Source organism: Oryctolagus cuniculus, chromosome 5 (genome assembly GCF_051225735.1).
Source record: "Oryctolagus cuniculus isolate XC-2025 breed Fujian yellow rabbit chromosome 5, ASM5122573v1, whole genome shotgun sequence".
In the NCBI taxonomy this organism is placed as follows: domain Eukaryota; kingdom Metazoa; phylum Chordata; class Mammalia; order Lagomorpha; family Leporidae; genus Oryctolagus; species Oryctolagus cuniculus.
Window position 1 is genome coordinate 48,768,306 of NC_142871.1, and position 22,520 is coordinate 48,790,825.

General features: G+C 36.8%; 1 protein-coding gene across 4 annotated transcripts in view; it reads left to right on the forward strand.

The window, feature by feature from the left end:
* TBC1D32 (TBC1 domain family member 32) overlaps nt 1-22,520 on the forward strand; it is a 276,080-nt gene that overhangs the window by 40,994 nt on the left and 212,566 nt on the right. For 3 of the 4 annotated variants that reach the window (XM_070073655.2, XM_070073650.2, XM_070073652.2), the window contains 6 exons: nt 8,244-8,322; nt 8,444-8,547; nt 8,643-8,704; nt 12,072-12,216; nt 14,220-14,279; nt 18,010-18,100. In XM_070073655.2, coding sequence (XP_069929756.2) covers nt 8,244-8,322; nt 8,444-8,547; nt 8,643-8,704; nt 12,072-12,216; nt 14,220-14,279; nt 18,010-18,100 — 541 coding nt within the window. Of the gene's footprint in view, nt 1-8,243; nt 8,323-8,443; nt 8,548-8,642; nt 8,705-12,071; nt 12,217-14,219; nt 14,280-18,009; nt 18,101-18,980; nt 19,341-22,520 lie in introns of those variants that run through there. The other variant, XM_089332749.1, reaches the window with a different exon arrangement.

Consider the following 22,520-nt stretch of genomic DNA (forward strand, 5'->3'; position numbering starts at 1 on the left):
CAACTGCCAAGGTTAGGCCAGGCCAAAGCCTGGAGATGGGAGATTCTTCCAGGTCTCTCACATGGGTTTTAGGGGCCCAAGGACTTGTATGTTTTTATGCTACTTTCTCAGGTACATTCACAGGGAGCTGGATTGGAGGTGGAGCAACCAGTACTTGAACCAATCCCCATATGGGATGCCAACACTGCAGGTGGAGGCTTAACTTTCTACACCACAGCACCTGCCTACATCTACAATTTGATCAGGAAGAAATGCTTTGCATTTACATCAAGGACATATTTGCTGTAGTGACTTCCACCACCTACACAAAAAAGACCATCTACATGTTTTTAAAAAAGATTACATGTTTTAACTGGTCCTACTTTTGCTATTTTAGACTGTACTTTTCCTTACATACATGTTAAGTCTGATGTATCTCTCCACATTTTTTAATATCAAATGGAGCTTTTCACAATTTCTAAGTATAAACAAAATGCTGAAAACAATATTGAAGCAAAGTTTTAAAACAAAGAAACAATTGACTGCTATTATATTACATTAGAGAAACGGAGTTAAACTTGGCCCCTCTGTGGCTCAATGACATAAAATTTCAGAATGCCTGATTGTATTCAAGTATCACATTATACATATAAATTCATTTTTTCTCTTCTTAATTGATATATCAGTGAAGAAAACTTCAGTCTTAAAATGTATACAGTGTTGGGGCTGGCATTGTGGATTAGCAGGTTGAGCCTCTACCTGTGATGCTGGCATCCCAAATGGGTGTCAGTTTGAGTCCCAGCTGCTCCACTTCTGATCCAGCTCCTTATTGATATGCCTCTGAAAGCAGCAGATCATCCAGGTGCTTGTGCCCCTGTATGTAAATGAGAGACCCAGAAGAAGCTCTGGACCCTTGGCTTCTACCTGGGCTACCCTTGCCCGTTGTGGCCATTTTGGGAGTGAACCAGTAGATAGGAGGTTTCTGTTTGTCTCTCTTTCTGTCTTTGTCTCTGTCTCTCTCTCTGCCTCTCTATCATTCTACCTTTCAAATAAATAAAAAATAAATCTTTAAAAAATGTATATAGTATACAGTATTTTGTACAGAACTTAAAGTTATAGCACAAGAGTTAACATTCTTCTATTTATTCAACAATATTTATTGAATACTTACAACGTACATCATTCAAATTTAGATGCTGGGAACATACTGTGAGTAAGTTAGATGTGTTTGCCCTCATATAACTGACATTCTAGTAGAATATATAGATAATAGTTATAAAAATGTATCTTGGAGGAGATTGGATTAAGATGGTGTAGTAACGAGGAAGCTTGCTGCTCTGGTCTAAGAGAAGATAGTTTAAAAAAGTGGAAAGAGTGCAATCTCGAAGAGTTAGGGAGAAAACAGCAGAGGAAATATGCTATGTAAATTGGAGGGACACAGTAAACCTACGTGGAGGGTGTGGACACACACAACTCAGGACCCCAGCAGCCAGGAGCCTCTGCACCAGTGTAGGAGAGAGAGGTGAGGTCAGACTGTAGCAGCCCAAGGCATTGGTGAGAAAAGCTACAGGCAGAGCATAGAGGGAACCCAGCTTTGAGCACAAGGGATAGTGTAGCTGCCAGACTAGAGGAGAAAAAATGAAAGAGGGGGCATGTTCCTCTCTCCCTGATCACCCTACAATAGCATCCTGTAACAAGCTGATAGCAGGCACCATTTTGACATACGTAACAGCTGCACTAGCCTATGTCTGCACCCAGCAACCAGAGGTTGAGACTCCTGAGTCTAGTGGGCAGAATAGACAGAGGACTTGTGACTGTGGGAGGCTTGTGTGCCGGGACTGTGAAAAAACTGAGGCTGTGTGGGAGGAATCAGGGACTTTGGGCAGTCACTGTGGGAGGCTCCACATGCTCAGTGCTACCTGGTTACCTGGTGAAGGACATTGCTAGGGAATCTGAGCTTACACTGAGGACTGCACAGAACCTTTGTGTGGTCCTTGTGCAGAGCAGATGAATAATACACCCACTAGGGCTAGTGCCCAGGCAATAATCTCCTTTGAGTAGAGAGGCTTATCTGAGTCTACGCAAACAGAGAAGAACAAATCTCCCCTCTGATAAGAAAAAAAAAAAAAAAAGAGAGATTTACCACACCAAACCTGGCTGTGTTACCTCAGACATGCCCTTCACCCTGGAGAACTGATCAGAGCTCACTAGCCCCACCCACCACATGCATCTAGGTATTCACTGAAAGCAGACACTCTGCTAATCTACAGAGGAATAGTACAAAGATAAAAGCTGCCACAGTGAAAAACAAAGAAACCAACAAGAATCTCCACAAATGCCAAATAACAAATGCAGTAATTCAAGAAGCAAAAAATAAGGAAGATAGCATGACACCCCTAAAAGAACATAACACTTCAATACTAGATTGTGAAGATGGTGAGATTGAAGAAATGCCAACAGAGAAAAAGAACTACAGAACAATTTCCCTGATGAACATAGATGCAAAAATTCTCAACAAAATTCAACAATACATCAGAAAGATAAGTGGGATTTATCCCTGGTATGCAGGCATGGTTCAGCATTCGCAGATCAATCAATGTGATACACCATGTTAACAAACTGAAAAACAAAAACCGTATGATTATATCAATGGATGCAGAGAAAGCATTTGATAAAATACAACACCCTTTCATGATGAAAACTCTAAGCAAATTGGGTATAAAAGGAACATTGCTAAACACAATCAAGGCAATTTATGGCAAACTCATGGCCAGCATACTATTGAATGGGGAAAAGTTGGAAGCATTCCCACTGAGATCTGGAAACAGACAAGGATGCCCACTCTGACTATTGCTGTTTAATATGGTCTTGGAAGTTTTAGCCAGAGCCATTAGGCAAGTAAAACAAATCAAAGGGATACAAGTAGGGAAAGAAGAAGTCAAACTTTCCCTATTAGCAGATGACATGATTTCTATATATAGGGGAACCAAAAGATTTCACCAAGAGACTATTGGAATTCATAGAAGAGTTTAGTAAAGTAGCAAGATATAAAATGAATACAGAAAAATCTACAGCCTTTGCATACACAAACAATGGAATGACTGAGAAAGAACTTCTAAGATCAATCCATTCACAATAGCTACAAAAAAAAAATCAAATACCTTGCAATAAATTTAACCTAGGATGTCAAAGATCTCTATGCCGAGAATCACAAAACATTAAAGAAAGAAATAGAAGAAGATACAAAAAAAGGAAAAATTTTCCATGTACATGGATTCAAATAATCAATATCATCAAAATGTCCATTCTTCCAAAAGCGTTTTGTAGATTCAATGTGATGTCAATCAAAATACCAAAGACATTCTTCTCAGATGTAGAAAAAAATGATGCTGAAATCCACATGGAAACACAGGAGACCTTGAAGAGCTAAAGCAATCTTATACAACAAAAACAAAGCTGAAGGCATCATAATACCAGATTTCAAGACATACTACAGGGCAGTGATAAGCAAAACATCCTGGTACTGGTACAAAAACAGATGAAAATACCAATGAAACAGAATAGAAATGCCACAAATCAATTTAAGCATCTACCACCAACTTATTTTTGACCATGGAGCTAAAACCAATCCCTGGAGCAAGCACAGTCTCTTCAACAAATGGTGTTAGGAAAACTGGATTTCCATATGCTGAAGTATTAAGCAGGACCCCTGCTTTACATGTTACACAAAAATACATTCACAATGGATTAAAGACCTCAAGCTATGACCTGATACCATCAAATTATTAGAGGACATTGGGGAAACCCTGCAAGACATTGACACAGGCTTCTTGGAAAGGACCCAGAGGAACAGCAATCAAAGCCAAAGTTGACAAATGGGATTACATCAAATTGCAAAGCTTTTGTACTTCAAAAGAAGCACTCAAGAAAGTGAAGAGGCAGCTGACAGAATGGGAGAAATTATTTGCAAAGTATTCAATTGATAAAAGATCAATAACCAGAATATATAAAGTGATTAAGAAACTCTACAACAAGAAAATAAACCACACAATTACAACCTAAGCAAAGTACTTAAACAGACATTTTTCAAAAGAGGAAATCCAAATGGCCAAAAGGCACATGCAGAAATGTTCAGGATCACTAGCTGTCATTGAAATTCAAATCAAAACCACAATAAAGCTTCAGTTCACCCCAGTTAGAGTGGCTTTCATACAGAAATCAGCAAACAATAAATGCTGGTGAGGATGTAGCGAAAATGGTACTCTAATCCACTTTTTGTGGGAATGTAAACTGGTAAAAACAGTATGGAAGACAGTGTGGTGGTACCTCAGAAATCTGACTATAGACCTACCATATGACCCAGCCATTCCAGTCCTGGAAAGTTACCCAAGGGAAATGAAATTAGTATATGTAAGAATTATCTGTATCCCTATGTTTATTGCAGCTCAATTCACAATAATTAAGACATGGAATCAACCTAAATGCCTGTCAACTTAAGACTGGATAAAGAAATTATGGGATACATACACTATGGAATACTGCACAGTGGTTAAAAAAATGAATTCTGGTCATTTGCAACAAAATGGGTGAATCTGGGAAACATTATACTTAATGAAATAAGCCCATCCCAAAGGGAAAAATAGCATATGTTCTCCCTGATCTGTGAGAACCAACAGAGAACCTGAAAGAAAATGTGTAGAAGTGAAATTGACACTTTGAGAACAATGACTTGATCAGCCCTTGTCTTGACTGATGAGGAACAGGTTTTTTTTTCTTCTTCATACTATTTGTTGAACTCCTTACTTAACACGGAGTTAATCATATGTCTATAAAGTCAATTGAAAATAGAAATCAGCAAAAGATAAGAGTAGGATTAAGAGAGGCAGGAGGAAGTTTGTAACTGTAAAGCTTTATAGTCTACATACATTCCTATGTACTTACTTTAAGCATTCAGTTTAAAAACTTGTCAGGGAACCCTAAATCCCATTAATCTGGGTGGTAAACATCCATCTTAAGTGTTAAAGTGATCATATAGATAGGATTAAATGTTAAAATGATCATATAAATAGGATCAAGTATCTGATAATAATAATATAATTAAAAAGGAGAGAATGTTCCAATATGGGAAGCAGCCCAAACAGCAGACTCATAGAATGACATTCGCTTTTAATAGCACTCTGACTTCAGAACCAGCCCTTAAGGCATTCTGGTCTGGATGAAAAGCCCATGAGAACATTTCAGGCACGGAAAGCCAATACACTGTTGCAAAAAAAGATGTCCTACATGAAGGATCTCTGTGAGTTAGACCCCAATGGAAAGAAGTGGCCATCAATGAAGGATGTACTTTTTCTGAAGGGAGGAGAGAACTTTGGGTTTGCTTATGGCCTTGTCTAAATACTGACGGACATTGTAGATTAAAAAGGTTTCTATAGCCTAGGCAGCTCATGTCAAGGGCCTCGTGTGATCATTGACATACATCAGAGTGTCAATTGTTAAATTAACAAGAGTCACTGTGCACTTACTTCCCATGCAGGACCTCTGTCCTCAATGAGTTGTACTATGAGATATTAACTGTGAAACTTGTTTTCAAACAGTTTGTGTATGTGTGTGTGTGTGTGTGTGCAAATTGTTGAAAACTGTACTTAGTATAGAGTTGGTCTTCTATGTATAAGGTTAACTGAAAATTAATCTTAATGGAGAATGGGACTGGGAATGGGAGAAAAAGGAGGAGATGTGGTGGGAGGAGGGTGGGATGGCAGGTATTCTGGGAGCAATAACAATATTCCTAAAGTTGTACTTACGAAATTTGTACTCCTTCAATAAGTGATTTCTTTGGGAAAAATATATCTTAATACATCTATCAATTTAAATTGCATTCTGCTGTCAATGGAGACATAATGATATTGATAACAGAAATCATTCAGGAACCACAATTTGTTTTACTAGAATAAAACCACAATTTTTTATAGTGATAAAAGTATGTACCCAATGCTTGGATGTAGTTCAACCTTATAAACATCAGAGGGTATTGTAGACTTCTGTAAATACTTAGGGATCTTTAAAAAAAAAAAAAAAACACAACCAAACAACCAAACAAAAACTTAGTGATCCAAGAACTTCTAGGGGAAAAAAAGTATTTTCCTGTCATTTTTAAATTTCTAGACTCTTTAACAAAAGTGCAATTGTAAACTTCCTTGTATTTTTTCCTTTCTACATCAAAGACAGAATAGGGCTAAGGTTGCTTTATTTGAGAAATTATCACTTTATAAACATAGAGAAGTTCCTAATGGGTTAGTATATATTACTTTACTTAGCCATTAAGAATATAAAAAAAAGAATATTATCTAGCAACAATATGTTTCATTTCTTAATAAAATAGAAAGCTATTGTTATAGAGGAGAAATTTTAGAATAGGAAACAAGGGATGGTATTATTTTCACTTTAAAATTTGCTTGATCCAGGTTCTGTTTGAGTTTCTGCATTTCTGACTTTGAAGGACACTTACATGTAATTGAGTGATGCCTACAATGATTGAAAAGTGTGATAGACAGCAAACTCATAGAATGGCAAAAGCCCTAAACAGCACTCTGGCCTCAGAATCAGCCCTTAAGGCATTCGGATCTGGCTAAAAAGCCCATGAGACTATTTCAGGCATGGAAAGCGAAGACACTGTGGCAAAAAAAACCAAAAAAAACAAAAAAACCAAAAAAAAAAACCAAAAAAAACTCCAAACAAACAAAAAAGCAAAAAAAACCTAAGTGAAAGATCTCTGTGAGTGAGATCCCAGCGGAAAGTATGGGCCATCAAAGAAGGCATTACCTTTCTCTGAAGGAAGGAGAGAACTTCCACTTCCTTGTCTAAATAAGATCAGAGTTTGTGAACTCAAGAGGCTTCCATAGCCTTGACAGTTTGTGACAAGAGCCTAGGGTGATTACTGACGTCATAAATAAGAGTGTCAATTGTTAAATTAACAACGGGAGTCTGTCCTTAATGTGTTGTACTATGAGAATTAATGGTAAAACTACTACTCAAACAGTACAATATACTTTTTGTATCTTTGTGGGTGTAGTCTGTTGAAATCTTTAATTAGTATATACTAAGTTGATCTTCTGTATATAATGATAATTGAGAATGAATCATGATGAAGAATGGGATGGGAGAGGGAGTGGGAGATGGGATGGTTGCGGGTGGGAGGGAGGTTTTTGTTTATTTACACCTTTACATTATTCTCTGTCATGCCTCACCTTCCTTCATGTCTTCCAAAGTCAGTATGTACTCTTAATAGATTTTGCAGTGATATATTTCTATGATTAGATTTGCTGTTTTTTTTTTTTTTTAATTTTTGACAGGCAGAGTGGACAGTGAGAGAGAGGGACACAGAGAGAAAGGTCTTCCTTTACCAATGGTTCACCCTCCAGTGGCTGCTGTGGCCGGCACGCTGTGGCCGGTGCGCTGCGGCTGGCGCACCGCGCTGATTCGAAGCCAGGAGCCAGGTGCTTCTCCTGGTCTCCCATGTAGGTGCAGGGCCCAAGGACTTGGGCCATCCTCCTCTGCACTCCTGGGCCATAGCAGAGAGCTGGACTGGAAGAGGGGCAACCGGGACAGAATCCGGCGCCCAGACCGGGACTAGAACCTGGGGTGCTGGTGCCGCAGGCAGAGGATTAGCCTATTGAGCCGCGGCGCCGGCCTAGATTTGCTATTAGTTGCTGTCAGTTTCATTTTTTGCTGACCAAAGCAAGAATATCCTCCTTTTGTTTAATTTTTTTGAATTTTTTATTAATTTGAGAGGCAGAGGCAGAGACACAGAGACAGAGACACAGAGAGATACAAAGAGACTGATAAATAGAGCTCCCATCCACTTGTTCACATCCAAAATACCTACAACAGCAATGGCTGGGGTTGAGCCAGGCCAAAACTGGGAGCCAGAGACTCAATCTAGGACTCTCTCATAGGTGGCAGGAACTCAGTCACTTCAGTCATCACTTCTGATTCCCAGGGTCTGCATTAGCAGGAAACTGGAATCAAATGCTGATTTGATTCTGAGCACTCTGGTGTGGGGACATGGGGTCTTAACTGGTCTTAACTGCTAGGCCAACCACTCACTCCAGTATGTCCTTTTTAAGTACATTAGTTGTATTTCTACTCAGGTTTCTGAATGATTTATTTTGTGTTTATTTTCTGAGTTTTTATTAGATGAAAAATGTTTCATCTCTATTTTGTTCTTGTAAGAATTTTAAATGTATATTTTTGTCTCATTTCCCTAGGACCGGATTTTAAAATTCTATGCACAGACATTTACGCTTTCACCATTACATATGACTAAGGAGATTTATACAAGCTTAGGTATGTTTATTGAAACATTTTAGTGTTTTTAACATATCATTAAGAAAACTGTATAGGAAATAGCTTTTTGGAAGGAATGTAAATGAATGTATAATAATTTTATATTTTTGCTTTTTTTCAGCTAAATATTTGGAAGTATACTTTCTTTCTAGAGAAAATCATATTCCTACACTTTCAGCTGGTATAGATATAACTAATACTAATATGATCCGCTTACTTAAAAAGGTATGCATTTGTTACAATTTGCTTTTATTTTTATTTAAGTCGTTCTATATTTAAGAATTCTAATTTTTTGAGAAATGTTGTTTACTCCCTTGTAGGTTCGTCTTCTAAATGAGTATCAGAGAGAGGCTCCTTCTTTCTGGATTCGTCACCCCGAGAAGTAAGTCCCATGATTAATGCCAATATAAAACATGGCATTACTGCTCCACATGCATTTTAAAGATGGAGTAACGACAGTTTTAATTGATTTTCATGATTAAGAAGTGATTAATAAGGGTTTTTTTTATAGCTCAACAAGTTTTGTATTTAGCTGTATGAATGGTTTTGCCATTTATAGCAACAACATAAAAAAAGCTGTAGCCTGAGGTTCTTTTATGTTAAACTCCCTCTCTCCCTCCCTCCTTCATCCTTCATTCTACCTTTTTCCCTCTTTTTTTTTTACTTTTTGAGATAACATTTTAAATTTACATAATAGTAAAAAGGCTTAATACTTCACCAAGTAAGAAATTTAACAAGTAAACAGCAAAAAGACCCAAGTTTAGTAGGAATGTGGATAATGAAACTAAATAATAATTGAATGTATAAATTACCATTTCACCCATATGCAATTTGTTGGTCAATTAGTCATTTATAGTTTCTTTTGATAAAATACAACCATTGACAATATAGCATATAAATATTTACTGTGTGGCTATGTTAATAATTAACTTCACTTAGACTTTAAACCATTTCCTTTCAACAGTTTATGCAAAGGAATAATTTTATGCATATTGCAATGCAAATAATTATGTATTACATTTTTTGTACTCTATTACAACAGACCAGGGAAAACATGATTTTTGTCTTTTTGGAATGGCTTATTTCACTAAGAATAGTGGTTTCCAGTTGCATCCATTTTGTTTCAAAAGAAAGGATCTCATTCTTTTTTATTCTCGAGTAATATTCCATAGTGTATATGTACCACATTTTCTTAATCTAGTCATCGGTTGATAAGCATCTAGGTTGATTCCATATCTTAGCTACTGTGATTCGAGCTGCAATAAACATGGGGATACATATAACTGTTTTATATGTGATTACATTTGAGTAAATTCCCAGAAGTGGGATGGCTGGATAATATGGTAGACCTATTTTCAGCTTTCTGAGGTATCTCCAGACTGTCTTCTACAATGGCTGTACTATTTTACATTCCCACCAACAGTGGATTAGTGTACCTTTTCCCTCACATCCTTGGCAACATTTATTATTTGTTGATTTCTATATGAGAGCATTGTAACTGGGGTGAGGTGAGAAGTCATTGTGGTTTTGATTTGCATTTCCCTCATGGCTAGTGATCCTAAGCATTTTTTTTATGTGTCTATTGGCCATTTGAATTTCTTCTTTTGAAAAATGCCTGTTCAAGTCCTTTGCCCATTTCTGAACTGGATTGTTGGTTTTGTTGTTGTTGAGTTTCTTGAGCTCTTCATAGATTCTGAATATTAACACTTTATCATATGCATAGTTTGCAGATATTTTCTCCCACTCTTGTTGCCTGTTGACTTTGGTGTTTCCTTTGCAGTGCAGAGAAGTCTCAGCTTGATGTAAACCCATTTGTTAATTTTGGCCTTTATTTTTTGTGGTTCTGGGGTCTTTCCCATGAAGGCTTTGCTTATGCCAATGTCTTGCAGTTTTCACAATGTTCTCCTCTAGTAATTTGATGGTATCAGGTTGTAGATTTAGATCCTTGATCCATTTTGAATTGACTGAGTTTTTTCTTTGAGCTATGCCTCTGTGGCTTAGTGGAGTTTTTGCTCCTTCAGTTAATACCTAGAGGTGTGTGCTGGGTGGGGCCAGGGAACTCTGATCAGTGCTTAAGTGTGGGGTGAGAATCCAGGGTGACATACAAGTTGGGCGTGGTAAATATCTATTGTCAACAGTGGGGAGGGTATGATTACATCTGTTTCAAGGTGATCCATGCCCAGGGTTAGCCCACAGTGGGTACAACCTTCACCCAAGCTGGCGCATGAGCTGCATAAATGATCTGTGCATTCTTCAGTGTGAGACTAGAAACCCTCAGCAATGACCCACCCTGAGCAGTCAGGGAACTCTGATCCTCTGATACCAGACACAGTGATTGCCCAGAGACCCAACCACACCCCTGCTCTATCTTTCAGTCATAAGATTCCCATAGTCAAAGTGTGCAAGGCTCCCATGGCCATGGGGAGCAGAGATTCCCTTTTCCTCCCCACCAGCCTGCACAACCATGGAGAGAGCAGAGTTGCTTTCAGAGCTAACTTCCTGTAGGTGTTCCACCTTGATAGTTTGCGCCCTGGGGCCTGTAATAGGTTGAGAGGATGGAGGCACCTCACAATTCTTTTTTTTTTTTTTTAAGATTTATTTATTTATTTGAAAGTCAGAGTTACAGAGAGACAGAGGCAGAGAGAGAGAGAGAGAGAGAGAGAGAGAGAGAGGTGTCTTCCATCCACTGGTTTACTCCCCAAATGGCTGCAACGGCTGGAGCTGCGTTGATCAAAAGCAAGAAGCCAGGAGCTTTTACCATGTCTCCCACGTGGGTGCAGGGGCCCAAGGACTTGAGCCATTTTCTCCTGCTTTCTCAGGCCATAGCAGAGAGCTGGATTGGAAGTGGAGCAGCCGAGACTCAAACTGGCACCCATATGGGATGTCAGCACTGCAGCCAGTGGCTTTACATGCTACCCGAAGTGCTGGCCCTGGCACCTCACATTTCTAAGTGAGTGCCCAGTCTCTTGTCAACCTTAGCCAGACTCTAAGGCAGTGGGAAGCACAGATTCCTCCCCTCCCCCAAATCCTCTGGTTGTGTGCACAAGAGCTGCTGTAGCTTCTATTTGTGTCAAAATGGTGCCTCTCCCCTCTGTTTGCTGAGTGCTCTTATCATGAATGATGAGAAAGAAATGTGCTTTTCCTTGGCTGTAGTAGGGGGTACCCTGCCCCTCACCCCCTGCTAGAGATCTAGGCCGTACTCAAAGACAGTCTGGACCACAAAGATCTCCCTCAGGCAGTTTCACCAGTGGCACCAGCTGCTTCAATCTGCCTTTACCTCACTCTCAGAACCTAATGTCTCCTCTAGCCGCCAGCTGCGGAATTTATGAATGGTGTCCCTTCTTGCTGCTGTGTGTACGTGCTTTCCATGCTGCTCCACTGCATTCCTCTTTTTTCTGTAGATTTTCCTCTGCAAACCTCTCTGCAGCTCTCGCCTGGGAATGCACTTCCCCCGATTTTTTTCTGCTATATTTCCCTGTTCAGAATCCGCACGTGTTTTCCCTAATCAGCCATCTTGGAATCTTCTGCAAAAGTGATTTTTTTTTTAAAGACCAGCGCATCAGTTTTTAAGGAGAAAAATCGCGTGTGAATCCAATCCCTATTATTTACTGAAATATAAATAAAAATTTTTCCTATAGATTTGTTATTACTTTATCATAACATAAATACAAAGAACATCACCAGCCCTAGTATATCTATAATAACTTTTTTTTTTTTTCCTGAAAACCCCTTCTTTCTCAAACATTAAGGTATATGGAAGAAATTGTGGAGAGTACTTTGTCTTTGTTGTCAGTTAAACATGATCAAAGCCATCTCATGTCACAGAAGGTTTTGGATCCAATCTACTTTTTTGCATTAGTCGATACCAAGGCTGTGTGGTTCCAAAAGTGGATGGTAAGGAAATGTTTTTATATTCTGTAGTGCATTGCTACATTGCTACATCATTCTAAAGTATAGCTGATGTTTGAGTATTTACTTTGTGAGTTCTTATTGCTTTTATATGGATTGACTCATTTAATTTTTATAAAATTCTATGAGGTAGGTGACATTAATACTTCATTTTTGAATTGTAATGTTTGAGATTGTTTACCTAGTAAGTGATACATCTAAAATAGGCTCTTAAATGATAATTTGAATCTCTAGTTGAACTGTTTAAAATCAGATATTCTTTAAAACTTTTCAAATTTTTAAATAGGTGTGGTTGGAAATAAAATTTCAATGCTCATTTGTTTTAAAAATATTTCTTTATTTGAAAGGCACGCACGCGAGAGCGAATGAGCGAGCAAGAGTGAGAGCGAGCTTCCATATGCTGGTTCACTCTTCAAATAGTCACAACAATTAGGACTGGGCAGGCCAATAGCAGAAGCCTGGAACTCCATTGAGGTCATCCACATGGATGTCAGGAATCAAGCACTTGGGCCCTCTGCCCCTGTTTTTCCAGGAGCATTAGCAGGGAGCTGGATGGGTGTGGAGCAGCCTGGAATCCCACCAATGCCCATGTGGGAGGCCAGTGTCACAGGCTGTGTCTTAGCCTGCTATGCCACAATGCCTGCCTCAGTACATTTCTTATTCTTAATTTATCTGTTTATGTCTTTTTTTTAACAAAAATGAAATGTTGTACTAATTGTTTAAAATTAACTTTATTTCGCTTAACATCTGTGTTGTTAGAACTTGATTCCTAAGAGAATATGAATGATCACAGTAACCAATAGAAAGTCATTAAAAAATCAGATAAACAGCTACTGTTAATATTAACTACTGTTAATGAAAATTCATCACATCCTTCTATACCATTTATGTCTGTAAGGACCAGACATTAAATATTCATGTATTTGTCCTTGTGGACTTTCTGGTCTCTGTTGAAGTTATTTAACCCAACTGTTGTATCCCCAGAGCATCCATATGTGTTAATTAAATGAATGGACTTCACTATGTCCTAAAACCTTATTTACCAAATCAGGCAATAGATTGAATTTTGTGTGAGGGCTTTAGTTTGCTAACTATGATTTCAAGGGATAAGTTATGAGAGTTCCTTTTTAGAATATGATCAGAAAATAATTTAGTTATACATTAAAATATTTCTCTTATTAAAGGTGTAAAAAGAATTCATGGATTTTGAAATATTTTAAGTCTCAAGGTTAAAACATACAAGATTCTGATTAACCTTCAGTTAATAAAAATACTAATAAATTGAAAAAACTCTTTTTCCCAGAGTTCCGATTTTTTTGTTTACTGGGGTTTAGTTTGTTTACTATTTTGGTTGTTCCTAGATAAAATACAAAAGCTATATTTTACCACTAACGACACCTAACACTAAACATTTCACTGAACAATATTTACAGTTTTCCTTGCTTTTGCACCATGTTGTGCATGTTTTAATTCCATGTATATTTTGCTTTAAGTAGAGAATTAAAGCTTTTTTGGCTGTTTCAATAATTTTTAAATATAATTGGCAGAAAATGATTAGGATACTGCCCCTTTGGGTCCTTTCAACCTTGGCAAATTTTTGTTCTGGTAGACAATATGATATTCCTATCGGACAGAGATTATCTCCTTGCCATCTGTATCTTTCTTTGGGTTCTGTCTTAATACAAGTTGTTGGCTATGATTTGGAGTGGTCATTTTAAAATTGTTTAGCATGAAAATTGGGCACAATCGATTGATAGAATGGTTTTTCACTGGCCTGTCACTAAATGATCCATGTTTTTTTGATATCATTTGTGCCCTTGTTATTGCTATGCTTCCAATACAGTGTACATAGAAAAACCTGTTTCTCATTGATTATTATAATTTAAACCTAAGCTATTGTGTGACTTTTATTAGAAATAATAGAGGGAAAATATATTTTGAATGGCCTCCTAGTTTAAATATTAAATACCATTTCTCCTGAATTTTAGCATGCATATTATAGCAGATCTGCAGTATTAAGACTTCTTGAAAAGAAATATAAGTCTCTGGTAAGTTTGTGTGCCTATCTTTTTATGTTAAAAATAATGTCACAAAAAGGTTTATGATGTAATAACTTGAATATACAAAGTTGAATGATGATAATTAATATTGGATAATGAGGCCATTCCATTTTTATGTAGCCTTAAACTACCAACAAAAGGATAAAAGTAAGGACTTAAAAATGCAGTCAGGATAATGATTAGTAAGCATAGTGAATTGGGATGCAATAAATAAACTAGTTTGACAGAAGCCATATTTTTAAGCGTTGGCATGTAATTTGGTTCAGATCAGGTATTATGTAGGGAGTTCTATAAAATATACCCATACTTTTGAGTAAAAGTTGCATAAAAAATTCTGAATGATAAAAGCTTTTGCATTAATAAAAATTAGTTCAAGATACATCATGTATTAGGCTAATATTATAACATATGTTACCAGGCTACATCAACATATATTACTATTAGAAGAAAAATGTGAAAGGCATTGAGAGGAATTGAAATTAATGTCTAATAAATAATAATTGACAAACATGAAAAACTTGAAATTTATTAAAATACTTTAAGAGTTTTCTATATAACCATATGTATATGTTGTATATTAAAGACCTTGAATTTAGAGGTGAGATGAAAGACAGATTCCCGGAATTGTGAATTTTTGAATGAGTGCAGTAGAGAATAAAATGAAATGTGGAAAACAATTGTCTTGTGTTTGAGAATCAAGAGAATTGAGCTGCAGAAAAAGAGAGGGATTTTGAAAAATGGTATGGAAATTTGTAAAAGATGCTTACAAGTTTTTGGAGAAATTGAATTGAAATAAGTCTTTTATTATTTCATATATCTTTCATTCTTAAATGAAAATTTGTTGTTGCCATATGAGCATAGATAGGTATTGTTAGAACTGAGAAAAGCAAAAACAAATAAGAGCATATTTTTATTCCATGGTTTATATACTCACACTATTACTATCACAGAGGCCCCAGTGGAAATATTTCAAGTATATTTCTTTTTGTTAATTTTCTCATTATTAATTACATATATATTTTATTTTTTCCCCAAATAAAGCTTTTCAAGTATGTTTCTAATATGTTAACTTTTAAATATTTTTTTTGAAAAGTTAACTATACTCAAATTTTTAGCCAATAAATTCAATTTCTTCATTATAAATCAATTAAATATATTATTTGGTCAAATATTTACATCCTGTTACATAATCTGTTAACCTGTATATTTCAACTTAAATCTCATTTTCTTAAAAAAAAAAAAAAAACTTTCCTTCATTTACAACATATCAACAGATATTCATGGTATATTGGTTTTTTTTAAAGTAACCGTGGCCGCAGTTCTGAAAAAAAATCTTGAGCAAAATGGATTCAGGATTCATTTATTTCTGTTTTCTCTTCAGAATTGAAGATTAAATTTTGTGTATCTGTGGTAAAAACTTTGGACCATGCCATGAGTTTTGTCTTCTGTTCTATAAGACACCTTTATGTTAGGACTGGTCATAGCAGCCTGTTATGCATGATGATCTGCTAAAGCATTTCTTCTAGCTTCTCATCAGTGCTGTCCAATAACATTTTCTGTAATGAATGAGAATCTGCATTGTTCAATGGTATAGCCAGTAGCTGTGTGGTTATCTAGTGAAAGGTGATAGAAGCATTAGTTAAGGATAAGACAGTGAGAATTGGGATAATGGATGGCTTAAGGTATACCATATTTAGAATGTAGGATTTAAAGTCCTTAGCTTTTGTTTGGAGAATGGATGAAGCCTCAGATAATTGAGATAATGTAATTCATTGAGGAGATAATTGAGATAATGTAATTCATTGAGGTTTCTAACACAGCAGGAGGAAAATTTTTGCTGGGAAAGATAACGGTTTTTAGATTTAGTAGATTTGGTTATATTGAGTTTGAAATGCTGATATCTAGGAGGCATGGATCTCTGAAGTATGATTTAGAAAAGAACTGTAGCTATCAAAGAATGGTCCTCCAAAACCAACCCAATTTGGTGATTTGCTAGGAAATATATATAGTCATATTATCAACTGCCATTTACCCATATTACAATGTAAAGATTCAAAGCAAGGAGAACAGGCACATTGGGTAAAATCTGAAAGATATGAAAGTGCTAGCTAGCTTCTAAGAGTCTTTTTCTCCACCAAAAATCATATAGGATATGCACAATTTCATCACAGAATTGTGACAATTCCTGTGAAATGTTGCCTACAGGGGAAATTCATTGGCTCAATGCGACCTCCACCCCCCCCCCCCAACTCTTTTTTTAACTGGGGCTGATCATGTTGGCATCCTCTGTCTAGGAAATACCACAATCCCAGATACCTAAGAGGAAAACAGGTGTTCAGCATAAACCCCACTCATATCTATATAGACAGTTTAGGTATGGTGAAATCCCTCCTAGCCATTCTGTTAATGGTTTAAACCTTTCTGAAATCCATGTTCCCAGATGCTCTCAGACTCCAACTATAAAATCAAGCTTTTATAAAGAAGTTCTACCATGTTAACTCTTTTCTGTGTACATTTGAGGCCATAAGAATTAACTAGCTTGGAAAATTCATTGACACCACAATTATTAAACCATTTCTGTCTGTGAAATCTTCAATTTTTTTCCCCATCTCAACCTTAATCCTTCTTTCTACTTGGGTCCTATTTGCTTCTTCCTTTGCTGTACTTTTTTCTCTCAGCTATCCTTCTCTTTTGTATGGGGATGTTCAAAAAGCTCGTAGAAAACACATATTATGGAAAAAACTATACGTGGATTTCAAATTTACTTTGCACTAAAATGAACACCTACTAATTCCATTTTTCATAAAGTTTTGGAAGTATCCTCTTCCTATTAACTTTCCTCAATTACATTTAAGCATGATCATATCCTTCCAACTTGAAATTATTCTTGACTTGTTAAGATCCCTGTACTATCAGCCCTATTTTTTTTTTTCTTCACAACCAACCTTCTTGAAAATGAAAATTATACTAGTTCCCTATACTTTTTTGGTTCTTATTCCTGTTTCAATTATGAACTGGCTTTATTCTCCAAGCTCCCCTGAAATTGGTCTTTCCAAGATCACCAACAACCTCCTTTTTATTAAATCTATTAGTTATCAGTCCTTATCTAATGAGTGGCTTATGTTTTACTTGGAAATTACAGTGAAAGGGCATCTACATCAAACAGGTGTTGAGGAAAGAGGAATTCTCTGCTCATGGTGAATGGGGAGAGGAGTTAGAGTGGAGACTCAGCAGAATCACTGGGCATAGTAAGGATTGGAGATCATTTTTTATTGTGACTCTTTTTTGAAAATAAGATATTTCTTTACCGGTTATCAGCATTTTTAGTTTTTGAGGTAAGTGAGAATGAAGGCTTGATCTAGCTGGTATTTTAATGGATGAGTGGGAAGAAAATATTCAAAGGCAAAGGTATTGGGCAAGATAGTTTTTAGTCAGGGCCACCGAGTGTTTGCATCTTTTATTATAAGATGTAAAGGATAAGCCTTATTTCCATCAATTTACACCAATATTATAACAATATTGGTTGACTCACAAATGCTTTCACTTTCCCCAGAAAAATGTAGCTGGGGAGACTGAGCTTCATTGGATAGAAAAATACTATTCTGGAATTTTTCTCGAATATTCTCTTAGAGCACTTTTTTAAAGCCTCCACTAAATTTTCAAGTTACTGGACTTAGGGCTAAAAATGTCTGGAATTAATTAGTTATTATTTTATCAGATAACTACAGCAGTTCAGCAGTGTGTTCAATATTTTGAATTGTGTCAGACCATGAGAACTGGTGAAATTTTGGAACAATCAAAGCATTGTGGTGAGTGTCATTTTCTCTATAACATACTTTAAAAGATTAGTTTAATTAATAACAATCATTTAGTAATAACTTATTCAAAGTAGTTGTTTAGTTGTTTATATCTTGGTAAGCTAGATCACTTGCTAATGGTGTGAAATATTATTTATAAATATAAAGATATAGTATAATCATGACTTTTTACAATAGATCTACATTTGAAATTAATGTCATAGTGATTTTTTATTATATGCAGTTCTTCAATTCATACTAGGGTATGTGTCCTAATTTTTTATACTACAATAATACACAGTCCATTGTTTTCTCTCTGCTAGTGTATCAGTCATTCAGTTATTCATTCAATCAATCTCTTATGTTCTTTAATGGGAGGAAAAGTTCCATAAAATCTTATCTTTATTACTGGATACCCCATTCTACTTTGTGACTCCTCCCTTTTTATTCTGAGTTAGCTAAAATGTCCTAAATGCTTCATAATATGACAGTAATTTATTTCTTTTTTTAAAAGATTTATTTTATCTATTTGAAAGGCAAAGTTAGAAAGAGAGAGAGACAGAGAGAGACAGAGACAGAGACAGTTAGACAGAGAAGTCTTCCATCCTTCCATCCTATGGTTCACTCCCCAGATGGCTTGCAAAGGCTGGTGCCAGGCCGAAGCCAGGAGCCAGGAGCTTCTTCTTGGTCTCTTTCATGAGTAAATGGCCCTATGGACTTGGACTGCTTTTCCAGGCCATTGGCAGGGAGGTGGACTTGAAGTGGAGCAGCTGCATCTTGAACTGGTGCACATATGGGATATTGATGCTGCAGACAGTGGCTTAACTTGCTGTGCCACAGTGTTGGCCCCTGGCAGTCATTTCTTTTTTTTTTTTTATTTTATTTTTGACAGGCAGAGTGGACAGTGAGAGAGAGAGAGACAGAGAAGAAGGTCTTCCTTTACCGTTGGTTCACTCCCCAGTGGCCGCCGCGGCTGGCGTACCGCGCTGATCCGATGGCAGGAGCCAGGTGCTTCTCCTGGTCTCCCATGCGGGTGCAGGGCCCAAGCTCTTGGGCCATCCTCCACTGCACTCCCGGACCACAGCAGAGAGCTAGCCTGGAAGAGGGGCAACTGGGACAGAATCCGGCGCCCTGTCCGGGACCAGAACCCCGGGGTGCTGGCGCCGCAGGCGGAGGATTAGCCTATTGAGCTGCGGCGCCGGCCCCCTGGCAGTCATTTCTAATCTGATCTTTTCTCTAGTTACTGACTAAAGTAAGTCTTCTTATATTCCTCTTGCATACTGATACCTATACAGCTTTCTTTTTACTTCTATTGCTCTATTCACAATCCTCTACACTAATAGCTATCTTATTCATTGTAACATTACAATCTTCAAATTTTTAAGAATACTTCTCTGCTTATTCTGAATTTTTGTTGCTTTTTCACTTACAACTTACTTACAACTTGTCATGTAAAACTGCTATCTTTTATCATCCTGTTATTTTTATGTTGTTTCACTAAGCAAATAACTTGTTCTGAGAGATGGAGATATAATTTTCTTCATCCCTGAGTAAATTCTTTAGTTCATAGCAAGTGGGAAATGATCAAAGAGTAAATCATGGTGGTGGAAAAAGTACAAAGTCAGAATTTATTCTTCAAAGGAAGTAAAAGGATACATGTTTATATGTCATCTTGTTTACAAATTTATGGAGTTTTCTAAATTCTTGATATAAAATTTTATGTCTAGCTGTTTCTTTTCCTGTCATTCTAACAATCCCTATTTTCTTCGGTGTCTAGTGAAGACTTCAGTGTTCTTCATTGCATTCTGCTGTTTCCAAATTTTTGCTCATTTCTCCTTCAGAGGTTCCTGCTTGCAGTTCTCCAACTTTATCAATTCAATCCTCTGTGGTTTCTGGTATACAGGAAGTTAAGCAGAGAGAATTTGTGACATAGTTTAAAAGTATAAATATATTTTTCAAACTTTGGTTACTGTCTTTGTGTTTTGGAATGCTTGTAGATGTTGTTTCTTTGATGTTCCATTACAAGCCTCTGCTAATGTCCTAACCCCTGTCTTGCTCCTGTCTGCTTCCCTGTTAGGAGGAGCTCCAGGGAAAATAGAAGTTTCCAGATATGAGTTTCCCAAATGTCCTGATTCTATTATACAGATCCATGTTTAAATGTTCTTACAGATATTCCCTTTCTTTAGACTATAATGAAGAGGTGTCATGTTCCAGATTGGTCTCTTTATTCTCTTGATTCTGTTGTTGGATTGTTTAAAGAACTAAGACTTCTTCACTTGGTACTGTGTCCCTCTTTCTACTAGTATTTTATCCTGCTTCCTTTAACAGGCTTTTTTTTTTTTTTTTTTTTTTCTTGTGCTAAAAAAAACCAGGAAATTCTGTGCTTCATATGTGCTTTTTTCCCTCTGCTTCTCTTCAGAAAAGAGCACTTCTCAGGACCCATTTCTTTACCTGCTATTAACTTTTCAACCACAGAAATGAAGCTTCAGTTTCTGTTGTTCCATGACTTTCCCATTATTTGTTTCTAATCTTTTTTGTTCCATGATGCAGTGTTTGCCTCTGTGGATCCTTTTTCATATATCCTCCACATTCATACCTGATCAGTTGCCTCACATTGACTTTCAAGTCCAATTTTATTTTATTATTATTTGTTTAAGATTTATTTTTTTGTATTTGAAAATCAGAGTTACAGAGACAGAGCGAGAGACAGAGAGAGATAGATCTCTTATCCGCTGCTTCATTACCCCTGATGATTGCAATGGCTGGGGCTGGGCCAGGCTGAAGCCAGGAGCCAGGAGACTCTTGGGCCATTCTGCTGCTTTTCCTAGGCTGTTAGCAGGGAGCTGGATTGGAAGTAGAATAGCCAGGACACAAACTGGTGCCCTTATGGGATGCTGCATTGCAACCAATGGCTTTTCCTGCTGTGCGACAACACCAGTCCCAGAATTCCAATTGTATACCCCTCTGGTTTTATGACACCAGTAAGTTTGTGGCTTTATGATACCAGTGAATCAGCTTCTTGTATAAAATGGGTACTTAGTAGATTATGACTGTATGGATCACTGAGTAAACGAAGAATATATATTGGAAGATGTCTATATTTTAGTGATTCTAACTTCATTTACATTTATTATTATAAACATGATATTTTGTAGTACAGATTGAATATCCCTTATCTGAAATACTTGAGGTATTTTACATTTTGGAGTTCTTTGGGTTTGGGAATATCTGCATAGACTTTACTAGTTGAACTAGTTCCCAACCCAAAAATTAAAGTCTCATATGCTTCAGAAATCAACACTTTCAAAAAATTTTTATTTAATGCATGCAAATTTCATGCATTTCATATATACAGATTTGGGAACATAGTGATTCTTCCCTCTATACCCTTCCTCCTGCCCATGCTCCCACTCTTCTTCCTTCTCTCTTATTCCCACTCTTATTTTTTACAAAGATCCATTTTAGGTTTACTTTACATTAATAAGATTAACCCAACAGTAAGTAAAAAGTTCAACAAATAGTATGAGGAAAAAAACATTGTTCCTCAGAATTAGAGACAAGAGCTATAAACAATTATTGAATCTCAAAATGTCATTTTTACTCATATACATTACAATTTAGATACTCTATTGGTTACCACAGATCAGTCAAATCATATGGTATTTGTCCTTTGGCTAATTTTACTACATATAATTGTTTCTAGTTGTATCCATTTTGTTACAAAAGACAGGATTTTTTTTTTTTTACCACTGAGTAGTATTCTGTAGTGTATTTATGTTTCAGTTTCTTTATGCAGTCATCAGTTGATGGGCATTGGGATTGATTTCATATCTTACCTATTATGAATTAAGCTGCAGTGAACATGGGGGTACACATAACTCTTTCATATGCTGATTTCATTTCCCTTGGGTAAATTCCCAGGAGTGAGATGGTTGGGTCATATGGTAGATCTACTTTCAGATTTCTGTGGTGTTTCCATACTGTCCTCCACAGTGGCTGTACTAGTTTACATTTCTATCAATAGTATATTAGGGTATCTCTGTATGAGAGCTGTTGTAACTGGGGTGAGGTGGAGCCTCCTTGTGGTTTTGATTTGCATTTCCCTGATGGCTAGTTATCCTGGGCATTTTTTCATGTGTCTGTTGGCCATTGGAATTTCTACTTTTGAAAAATGCCTGTTCAAGTCTTTTGCCCATTTCTTCTTTTTTCTTTTCTTTTTTTAACTTTTATTTAATGAATATAAATTTCCAAAGTACAGCTTATGGATTACAATGGCTTCCCCCCGATAACGTCCCTCTCACCCGCAACCCTCCCCTTTCCCACTCCCTCTCCCCTTCCATTCACATCATGATTCATTTTCGATTCTCTTTATATACACAAGATCAGTTTAGCATACATGCCCATTTCTTAACTGGGTTGTTTGTTTTGTTGT